The 12,653-nt window shown below is 34.2% G+C and overlaps 1 protein-coding gene across 1 annotated transcript; it reads right to left on the bottom strand.

The window, feature by feature from the left end:
* Positions 1-10,740: 10,740 nt before the first annotated feature.
* Positions 10,741-11,419, bottom strand: LOC145095623 (uncharacterized). The gene is made up of 2 exons (XM_079033469.1): positions 11,228-11,419; positions 10,741-11,133 (listed from the first exon to the last, which is right to left on the bottom strand). Exons 1-2 carry the CDS (start codon positions 11,417-11,419, stop codon positions 10,741-10,743), a joined length of 585 nt encoding a protein of 194 aa, XP_078889595.1.
* Positions 11,420-12,653: the final 1,234 nt, after the last annotated feature.

Genomic DNA, 12,653 nt, shown 5'->3' with positions numbered 1-12,653 from the left:
TATTATATAAGCGTTAAAAAACACTCTATATAACTCATAATAATAGCCCAAATAATTATTTTAAGGTCCTAATAATGTTACTATCATTAATTAGAAGCTATATAAAAAGTTGCATATATGTAGCTCACTTACAACGAGTTTTCTTAAAAACTGGGCTTTGCTTGGAGCAGCGTTTCTGAGCTAAAAAGCACTTTTCTCGAGGCTTTGAGAGCCTCGGGGCTTCCTTCGGGTGCTAGGGGGTTTACCTAGACTTTAGGAGGGGTTAGGGAGGCTAAAGGGAGAAAGTAGAGAGAGAAAGTGGAAAAGGAAATGTATGAGAATGAATGGAACCTGCCACCTCTATTTACAGGCTGAATTCCTGATGGACTCACTGAGTTGTTTCACTGACTCGCCGATTCGGTGCCACGTGTGATCACCTGATGGCTTTTCTTGGGGAGAAAGCCTTGGCCCATATTCAGCCACGTCACCCCTTTTGCAGCAGCACCCTTCCGACTTCTAAACCCCGTAACGTTCGCATACGAGCTCCATTTTCAACATTCGTTTTTTCCATGCGTAGGTAAAAACAAGATCTAAAAAATTTCATTTAGACTCTGTTGGCTAATTCTCGACCGATTTAACAGTAGGAGGAGATTAGACTGTTAAATGACCACGAAGAATTCGTAACTCCTTTAAACGGACTCTGTTCCGTCTGTCTTTTTACCGTTGAGTTCCTATGAATGAGGTCTTCAACTCTCATTAAGGTTGCGTAAGCCAAAAACCGCTCAAACTAAAATTCGAGTTTCAGGTCATGCAGTGTTATGCCAAATCTTAGAAAAATCATAACTTCCTCATATGAAGTCAGATTTGGGTGTTCTTTTTTTTGTATGTTCTCGGTTTAACGTATACTACAACTTTTGTTTAGATCACTAATGCTATAAAGTCATGTATCATAAATTCAGTATTTACGTCTCCTGGTGTCGTGTTGGTTTTGCCGAAAAAACTTCGACGGGTCATAACTTCTTCGTTATAACTCGGATTTCGGCATTCTTTATATCCCCAGAATCCTTGTTTCGACCACTACAGCTTTATGTAAAGATATCGGGTTTGTCTCACACTTTAATTTTGACGCTTATTTTTATCCTTTATTTATTATACATTTATTAATATGTAATAAGCACACAAATACACATATTTCACATAATACTCAAATATTTCATCTTTATTACTTCAAAAAGAGTTACAATAGTTGACATAGACTATTACATCGTCTAAAAATGCTTAGCCTCGAAACCCGTACGTTACAGCAAGTGTCATCCGACTTTAAGTCAATTGACTCCAAGACTCCATACTTTTGGAGTTGGGCTATATGCTTCTTTTTTACATGTCCAAGACGATAAGTCCACAATGATGCCTTGTGCAAATTATTGTACGAATCAATATGCAATACATTATTTCCTAAGTTGTCTACCACCATCACAGTTTCATATACACCATTACAAGGCAATGCTTTAAAATAAAATACACCATTATAAAAGGCATTAATATGACCAAATTCATTATCAAAGGAAGATCTAAAACCTTGTTTGTACAAACCATGAAAGGAAATGATGTTTCTCGTCATATCAGACGAGTAGCAACAATTATTCAAATCTAATTCTAACCCATTACTAAGTAGTAAAGAATAAACTCCAATCTTGGTGACAAGCGACATTTTCCTATTCCCCATGATCAAGTTCATCTTCCCGTGCTCCACATCCCTGCTTCTTTTTAGTCCCTGCATATCCGAACAAATGTGAAAACCACAACCTGTGTCAAGGACCCAAGAATTAGCATGTGATGAGTTATTAGACAGAATAGTGTAAATACCTGCATGGGTGGGCTTTATCTTCCTATCCTTGACATCCTACAAGTATTTGGGGCAGCTTCATTTCTAGTGCCCTTTATCATGACAGTAGAAGCACTTTAATTCTTTTAGACTGTTAGAGGGATTAGCGGAGCTAGCTTTGGTCCCACTAGAAGATGATCCAACATGAGACTTTCCCTTGTGGCTCTTAGAAAGAGCCTTCATCTTCTTCCCTTTCCCATGACCAATTGTCAGGACTAGGGCAACAACAATAGGAGTAGGAGTAAATACAACATATTTTCCTTTTAGACTACTTTCAGCAGTTCTCAAAAGGCCTTGAAGCTTGCTAAGAGTGACCTCCTCCTTGTTCATATGATAAGTCATATGAAACTGATCATAACAAGGAGGCAAAGAATGTAGGATAATATTAATGATCATTTCTTCATCGAAGTTAACATTCAACCTCGGCAAGCGGTTCAAAAACATTTTCATTCTCTATAAGTGGGCCGTGATGGACTCTCCATCCTTCATTTTTGTTGTTACCATCGAGGAAATGATTTCATACCTTTCCTGACCAGCACTTTGATGGTATATTTCAATCAAGTCTTGGTGCATCTCGAAAGGATAGTAGTCCTCATAGGACTTTTGAAGTTCAGCTGTCATAGTGGCAAGCATGATGCATGACACATTTGTAGCATCTTTCTCATGTGCCCTATGTTTAGCAACCTCTTCAGGAGTAGCAGCGGCTTCATCAATCTCCTGAAGCTCTTTATTGAGGAAATATTCCTTGTCCTCAAAACGATTGACCATCCTAATGTTTCGAATCCAATCATTGAAATTAGAACCATCAAAGATGGCCCTCCCGTACAAGTTCATGAGGGAGAAAGAGCCAGAAGGGTTGGAGCCAGAAACAGTGTTGGAAGACATCTGAAAACAAAGACAAAGTCTATATTAGATAAGAATCCTTAATATAACACCCAAATGAAATATTAAGGCTAGGACCCAACACAATATTTTACAATTCGGAAGAGGGATGTCGTAATCTAATTGCAAAGTATTTGAAGGTAGGTAAATAACAATTTACCAATTTCCACCATGAAAAACGAAATTGATTATTAAGTTTTAAATGAATTGAAATTCCTAGATTCTTTTGAGATTCATTTAACTTTTCAATGGCATGTTTAAATCTCGATTATGCCCTTCATGTTTGTGATTGGGATACCGAGGATCACAAACAAGGTGTGAATAACCATGAAAATGTGTTTGGTACACTCGATGTCATTTATCACCTAATCAATGTGTCGGTAAACCACACACACTCCATTCATCTATGAAAAACATTAAGCTACCCTTTTCCACCCTTGTTAGTCCAAGTTAGTGTGCTGGTTAACCACACACGCTCCACTAACGACTTGGCAAGGTGCAAAGTGCAATTTCATGGAATAGCATCATTTTCACATTTTTCCTAAAGTAACTAGGATTGGGAATTTAATAAAACATTTAGTTACTTTATAATTATCATTATACTTTTAATGATAATTAATGTCCTATCCTACCCGTTTCGCTAACGACCCTCCACCAATCAAGGAAGCGGTGGGTGAGAGTGGACACCCATTAAACCACCATGTTATAGGCAGTATCCTTATATCCCTCCACCCCCCCCCCCCCCTTATAGATTGGCTTTATGAATGAGGCCTACTAACGGTAAGACTGACTTGTCTTATACATATATATATATATATATATATATATATATATATATATATATATATATATATATATATATATAATTATTAAACTTTTCATATTATAATAGTATAATGGTTGAATTTTAAACTTTTAAAATACTAGGTCTTGGAGTTAAATATTTAATGAATGAGACTTTACAAATTCCAAAACTTGAGGGAAAGTTTTGAAACTCTTCAAAACAATTGGTTTCCATAACTTATGAGTTAATGCATTTTTATGAATGAGACTTTTAATTTTCCATAACTTGAGGACAAGTTATGGAATTCTTTAAAAACATTTAGATCAATTTTAACCAATAAAACTATCATGTAATTTATCATTGATCTAATCTAACTCATAAGCCAAGATTATATCAAATTAACAATTTACAAGTAACTAGCTTATCATATAAACTAACAATTATCTCAAAATTTTGTCAATTATCTTTTAATTGGATGAGCATAATCACTACAATATCATAAAAAATGAATTTTGTGATATAAAACAGTTTGTGGTAATGATCATAATCCAATTTAGGCCAAAAAAATCCAAAAACCTTCCACCAGACAATGCAACTCGTCGAGTTCATCATGAACTCATCAAGTTCCTTAATGTACTCATCGAGTTGAGTCTGGCAGAAATAGTTTTTCATTTTGCTTCATGTTTAAACAATCAACCATGCATCAATATAACAGAAAACTACCCTAGGCTCTGATACCACTGATGGGTTTTGAGCATTATAACAACCTGATGGTGCACATACAACCCTAATGCTTTGGATCTATGTTTTCTCTAATTATACATGCAGTATTGTATTCCAAAGCATGAAGCCTAACTAGCATAAAAAATTTGGTATATAAATCATAAAAACTAGTTAAAAGAATACCTCTTGTTGTAGCTTGTTGTATTTGGCCTTTAAGAACTTAGCACCTCAAGTGTGGTGTCTCAAATGGTTCACAAAACACCACCAACAATTGGAGAACTTGAGAGAAAGCTTGGAGGCACTCAAAATCACTAAATTAATTCCAAATTAATTCTTGATCAATATTAATTAAATAATATGATTCCTCAATTAATATATTATACTTATAATATATCAATAAATCATAAATAACCTCTTTCTCAAAGATCCATCCTATCAGATTGTTCTGGTGAATGCAACCCAAAATGGACCATGCTACTCTCAGGTCAAGTACATATCAATTATAGTTATAGGCTTAGACACCTAATCCAACACATTCATTAGATGAAGCATATCCTCATCGGTTGATCTAGATGACCAAATCTGATACGTACCATCATCCTCATCCAATCCCTTCTCCACTAGTGATGGATTGTTTGGCTTTTCCCTCAGTTCTTCAATCTTTAAAGCATAATACGCCTCATTTTTCATGTCGCTTCTCCTCCTTCTTCTTTAACATGCAATCCCTTGCCAAATTGTTTTTGTCATTTCAATAACTATAGTCATATCCAGAGTCACCAACTAACTTCTTCTCACTTGAATTACCATCTTTTTGTTCTCAACAACAAGATTGGATGTCGAAGTTGTTTTCTTGAATGTATTACTTTTGACGTTTCGTTTCATTGGCTTTTGTAAAACTTCTTGAAATTATTATTGGAATAGTAAGCCACAATGTTATCATCAGAGTTCACAATCAAACCTTCTTTATCTTCACTATCTTCGACATCAAAACAAGCTTTATTAACATTGGTTTTAGAAACAAGAGCTAAAGGACCCCAAAAGGTTGTTTTGTCCTTTTCATCTATGATTTCCTTGACTTCGACTTCATGTGATTTCAAGATGTTGTATACGTTCGACAGAGAGTATGAATCAAAATTTTCTTGAGTCTTGATCATCCGAAAAATGTTTTTCTACTCCTTCCTTAAACCTTGAATAAATGTAATACTGAACTCCAAAACTGATCGAACAACATTGTACCGTGAACATTTATAGATGAGATCGTTGAATCGATAATAGTAGGCTTCGATTGACTTTGACTTTTTTGCTTGAATTCAGATAATTCAGAAAGACATTGAGTTACTAAGCTTTTCTTGGTTCGTTCATTAATTTAAACTTCACCTATAAAGTATTCCAGATCTCTTGAGTAGTTTTACAACTCCGAATGTAGTTGTAAGCGATTGGAGGAAATGACACTTTCAGTTCATAGATGCAACTCTTGTCATTTGCTTCTTTCTTCATTTGTTTTATAGTCACATTTTCATTCTGAGTAGATGTTCCAACAGCTTCAAGTGTAGTCGCACGAAATGGACAAATTACTGATTGGACGCCATAGATCTTCATCAATTCCATTTAGATAATCTTCCACGCGATCAACCTATGGATCATAATACTCCGGAAGCAACATTGGGGTTTTTGTGGAAGATCCAAGAAGTTTTGTGTAATTCATCATCGTGTTTGCGTTCATGTTTGCCATCAATTTGATCAGAAATAATGAGAAGTTGAATAAGAATGAAACCAAATTTGATTGATTGAATCTCGATTGCATAATCGTACAATCTCAAACTTCGTTTGAAGAAAAATGATTATCAAACGCAAAAGTTGTTGAATTCAGAAAGATTGAATCAACAAATGAAATCGAAAAGGAAATTCTCCAAACGATTTGATGATTTCTGCTCTGATACCACTTGATGAGTCAAGAATTCAATCAAGTTATAATTTTGTAAAGTAAATTAACACAATAACTAAATAAATTTGGTAACTTATTAATGTCTAGAAGATAGCAATGTTATAAGTGTTCTGAAAAGTGTACCTAGAACCAATGCTATAGTAATATATATATATATATATATATATATATATATATATATATATATATATATATATATGTGTGTGTGTGTGTGTGTGTGTGTGTGTGGAGAGACTTCGACATTAAAAGTATTACAAACAAACATGCTTTCTATTATATATATATATATATATATATATATATATATATATATATATTGAAATTGTGTAACATTCTATATAGACAACATAAGACATTTACTCCGTAAACTATAAGACATAAATAGAATATCTTCAAAACAAACTATAGTTTACACCATTTTTACTACTAAGAGAAATATACTAAAACTATAATTTACTCTGTAAACTATTAAAATTAGGTTTATTTGTTATAATGATGCATATAGATCCATGAACTATTAAAATTAGGTGTCTTGCTATGATGATGCTATTTCCTATGATGATGTTGATCCCCAACCATATAAATGATAAACAACAAAACTAGTTCAATCACACTACATATAATTTGCTTTAGAAAAAACATCATAAATGGTCCATGTGGTTTCCCCAGATCTGAAGTTTAGTCCCGTGGTTTAAAAACATCATAGATGGATTCTATGTTTTCAAAACTTTTAACGATTGGTCCTTATTGCTAACTCCGTTAAATTTTGTCTGTTAACTGAAGGTCATTTTTGTAATTTCACTACCACAGGGACCATTTATGATGTTTTCTCTTATTTTTTTAAAAAAAAATTTAAATATAATTATTTCATATATAAAAGCTCTCTCTCTCTCTCTCTCTCTCTCTCTCTCTCTCTCTCTCCCAAAAATCCTACCCCATCTTCTTCTCTTAAATCACCCCTCCGATCTACAATCTGGTGAAAAGTCTGTACCCTCCCTCGCATTCCTCTCTTTTCGAAAAATACACCACCAGAAAACACCCCTATACTCTCGCCCCACCTACCCGCTTGACCCTGAACATCACCCATCATACCTTGCCTATCACCCAAACCAGACCAGGTAGCATCACACCATCCACCCGTTTGACTCTCTCTCTCTCTCTCTCTCTCTCTCTCTCAACGAAGATGATCGGATTAGCGAGGTCAACAATGACGATAGAGTTGTAGAACTTGATTTTAGTTTCTGAATTATGTATAAATCGCAAACCGACTCCAAGAACTACAAATACAGCCAACGAATAAAATATATTTACAAAACGATATTGATAACGTATTTATAGTGATTTCTATTCAAAAACTCATCAAAGATGCTATAAGATTTCCTATCGTCGTTTTTCAATACAAAAAGTAAACGAATCTACAACAAAAGATCTAGTAGAACCAACAACCAACAGGTAAAGGCAAATACATGTTTAAATCATATAACAAAACCATTTTCTATAACCACTGAAGCTCTGACTTGTGCTTTCACTCTTCTCACAGTGACCTTCCAACCCTGTCGCTACCGCCGGAGGAACATTATCAGGGTTCATTGGTTTTGAAATTAAAGGTTGAATTCTCAATATTGTAATCAATTTATGTACATGTGTAGGTTTCATTTTGGAGATCGATATTTGTATGTTCATCCCCAAAAATCAATTTTTATGTGTTCTTGCATCTGTCTCCCAATCCCTCGATGGAAACACTTGGCATTAGATATGTTCCACTAAGCTACCACCAACTTGCATTTGTTTCTTGTTCATTAAAGGCTTTCTCTTGCATTATAGGCATCACCTCCTTCCTCCTAGTTCATAGTATGAATATGGTGTGTTTATATGTTCATGTGTTTAAAGAACAAACCTATATTGATTTCTTCTAAAAATCGATCCCGGATTGTATATTTTCACCTCTCCTTCCTCGTTCTGAAACCTGCAACTCAAACCCACCAATATTTATGATTCTCTGTAAGCGATTTCACGATCTCCACCACTGTTTTGGTTGAGCGTAGCTCTAAATCATAAGATCATCTTCAAGGTTTATGCAACCGATGATTTCACTGCTTCCCCATTACATACCTAACCACTATACAATTGTGATTTGGGTTTCTCTTTCTTTTTTTCTCATTTAGAAGTTCGGGTGGATGCTAACTTTTGAGGTCTAAAGATTTGAGTTACAAATGAATGGGGATGTTTGGGGGTGATGTTCTTTGAAGTTTAGAGAGAGAAAAAGAGAAAGAGACAAAGAGACAAAGAGTTTTTATATTTGAATTAATTATATTTAATTTTTTTTCTTTTTAAAAGAAATAATAAGAGAAAACATTATAAATGGTCCCTGTGGTAGTGAAATTACGAAAATGCTTTTTAGTTAACGGACAAAACATAACGAATGTAACAATAAGGACTAATCGTCAAACGTTTTGAAAGCACATAGATCATCTATGATGTTTTTAAACCACATGATCTAAACTTCAGATCTAGAGAAACCACATAAACCATTTATAATGTTTTTTCTTTTCTTTAATATATTCATATTTCCTACATTTATAAATGAAAATAATACAAAAGTAAATTGATTTAGATATTTAAAGACTTACTTTTTTAATAAACGACAAAATTTGACACGTCTAATTAAATTAAAAAGTATTTTTCAATCATATGTGTTTATATATATATATATATATATATATATATATATATATATATATATATATATATATATATATATATATATATATATATATATATTACTTTTCAATGAAACAAAAAAAGAAAAATAATAGAGAAAATTCGAACAATAATCAAAAAATGAGGTTAGTTTGAAGAAAATAATCAAGAAAAAACGGATTTCGGAAAATGACCAAATGATCCGCAGAGCACCCTCTACGGATCTCTCTACCACTCTGCGGATCCCTCTACAGCTCTGCGGAATGTCGGTTTTTTAATTTTTTAATTTTTTTTTCATTTTTTCGTATTTTTTTTGCGTGCATTTTCATTTATTAATATATATATATTTTTAAATACACTAATACCTTATGTGATTATTATGTAAAAAATTTGACAAAAAAATGTTAAAAATAATGAAATGTTTTATATAATACGTTTGCTATCGGTGCATATAAATAACCTAATTAAAATTATACAAATATTTCATGTTTTCTATAGGTTACAAAACATACTTTCGAAAACATAAATATACAACCTTCATAATAAACATACTATTAAATAAACTTCATTTATTCAAATCGAACCACGAAAACTTTAATTTGTTTTCGTATTCCGTCCATGGGTTTTTGTTGCTTGTGTCCCTAGGTTTACTGTCGCTTGCGTCCATCGGTCATCTGGCTGTTGCTGCCATTGGTACTCGGTGCAACCCTGCCATTGGTTCTGTGGCTCTTCCTGCGGTCGGTATGAGGTCCCTTGCGTCCATTGGTTATGTGGCTCCTGTTGCCATTGATGTTCGGTCTGTTGTGTCCATTGGTTGTCTGGCTGCTACTGCCATTGATGTTCATTTTGTTATGTCCATTGGTTGTCTGGCTACTGTTGCCATTGTTGTTCGGTATGTTGCGTCCATTGGTTCTCTGGCTCATGCTGCCATTGGTTTTCGGTCGCTTGTGTCGGTTCCTCTTATTTCGCTTTTTTCCCACTCCCTGATGCCCCAGTACGTTTTTTACTTTTACTTTGGTTATTTGGAACGATTCCCTTTAACGTCCTTGCATTATGAGCTACGTTATGGCATCTACTACATCTTCTTATTTTTGGTTCCTCACCTTGAGAGGGAATACGATTGGTGTTTTTTGGTCTACCGGCTTGACGTATTTCCATTACAGGAGGGTTAACAACCATAAGGTCATCCGGAACCTCCCAATCACTAAGTTCTGAAAGAGGGTATACGGCCTGCTGTTATGTACTTCGATATGTTTCAATTTTATAAGCATCTATAGCCATATGCCCACAGTGATAAATTTTCAAGTGTGTTAAAACAATTACCACATGACCACATGGAAAACCAGTTAGTTGTCAATATCTACAAGAACAAGTCTTTTCCCTCAAATTCACTATGCCACCACTTTTGAAGTCATGCACTTGATATGTTGTATTGTCAACACCGGATACCGACCATCCTTGAATCCCCTATTTATTTTTTTAACCATATCTTCAGCCCACTTTGTAACTATTGTTGTACTTTTTTGTGTTAAAACAAACATATATTATTATATATGTCATTTATCATATTATTTAAAAATAAACGTAATCATACTTGCAGCCATCTGTCGTTTGTAAAACCATTTATGCATAAGTGCGCGAAAGAACTCAAGAAGTGGTAATATAGGCAACTTCCTTGCTTTATTTGATACATCATTCATGGACTCCGGACTATTTGAGGTCATATAATCATACCTCGTGGTAGGGCAATATGCTCTGGTCCATTTCTCACGTGGAATTTAACTGAGATATGTCGCTACATCATCTCTTATATTACGAAGTCTCCCCCAATAGAATTCAAACTCAGTGGTTTTGTAACCTCTTACCAGCTTCCAAAACAAAATTGATGCTTTTTTGTTTTTTTCCAAAGGTGTGGACTATGTTTCCTGTTAGATGAAAAGCACACAATCCATGTTGAGGATTTGGGAAAACATTTTGAATACTTACAGCAATTGCGGGTGCTCTATCTGTGACCATTGTCAGACCTTCCACATCACCAATGAATTCATGTAGTTTTTCAGGAAACCATGTCCAAGAATTCGTAGTCTCTTTTGGGCAAATTTTATACCCAATAGGCGAGATCTGATTGTTGCCATCCATGGTCACTGCATGCAAGATGGTGCCTTTGTACTTTCCCTTCAAATGAGCACCATCCATAATAATAACTTTTCTACAACACTCTCTGAAAGCATGTATCTGCAACAACAATATAAAAACCATTAATATATCAACAATATAATTTGTTTATATACATTTAAGAAAATAACAAATATAATTAAAAATATATTACCGTGCATCCAATAGCGAAAAAGCAATACTCAAAACAATCATCTGAATCAGTTTTTATGTACGTCACAGTACTAGGATTATGTTTCTTCAGATTGTGAAAATAAACTGGAAGTTTGGAGAAACTTTCTTCGAGGGTCCCCATCATCAATCCCAGAGCAAATTCTCTAGCATGCAACGCTTGTGAATAACTCATATTTATTTGTAGCAAAGCATTCATATCTCTAATTATATTTTTAGGCTTCCAAACTCTCAAACTTCCTTGACCCATAATGTCATGTATTATGGTTCACACAACTTCGCTATTTGCTTGCCTATGATTTGGGTGTATAAGCAATGAAAAACATGTATGCTCGTCATTAAACATCTTAATTTCAAACATATATGTTCCTTTAATGAGAGATGCATATAAACGCCAATGATAGTTTTCTTGCATACAAACAACCTGGTACCGGGATTTTGAAGATTTTTCAACCTTTATCTGAAACTTTTCTCTAACAACTTTCATTAACAACAAACGCTAGGTCTTTTTGGTGTTATAGGTTTGATTTTCAATTAATTAATCATTCGGACCTAAACTGTGAAATGGTCCAGGTTCAAGAATATGTTCTGGACAATCATGAATAGAAGGAATATAATACAATGGATTAAAAGCAGTTTTCTGTTTCGTGTATTCATCATCCGACCACACTTCATTTGATTTTTCCTCACATCTTTGATCATCAACTTCGGGAACTTCTCCAAACTCGAACAAATTAAGACGTTGTAATTCAGTCATGCCCACTTTTGCTTCTTTATCATTATCTAATACAAAAGTATCATTATCAGATACAAACTTATCAGTAACCGAAACTTTTTTTTCATAACCCATTGGTACTTCATTTCCTCTTCCCCTTGAACGGTTTCCATCACATTGGCTTTCTCTACGACCTCTATTAGTTTTTGCTGGATTGAAGTGGTTGTTAACCACTACTTGTTCTTCAGCTTCTTCACCTACCACCGTTAAATACAAATGCACCGTCTTTTTTGATTTAGACATTACATGTCTCAATTGAAATACATCAGTTTCATTTCCAAGCTCCGTGACATACCCTAACTCCGGGTGCTTAAAAGACAAACATATATGACTATTTAGCACACATGCCTTACTTCTAACCATTTGTAATAACATTTCATGGTCAATGTTAGGAGGAAGATTTAAACCATAGTTTTCCACATTATTTCTAACGTAAACCTCATCTGCATTAACTAACTGCCAAGACCCTCCCATACACAAAATAATAAAGCTCATTTTACAAATCACTCTCCACAAACACAATGAAAAAACAACTTCTACTAGTAATTGAAACTCACAAACTCACAAAAACCCACTAAAATACATCTATAACAACTATAACTGATCCGCAGAGGTGTATACTAATCCGCAGAGA

Source organism: Lactuca serriola, chromosome 3 (assembly GCF_051521515.1).
Source record: "Lactuca serriola cultivar US96UC23 chromosome 3, Lser_US96UC23_V15, whole genome shotgun sequence".
Taxonomy (NCBI): Eukaryota; Viridiplantae; Streptophyta; class Magnoliopsida; order Asterales; family Asteraceae; genus Lactuca; species Lactuca serriola.
This window is presented reverse-complemented; position numbering and strand designations above follow the sequence as displayed.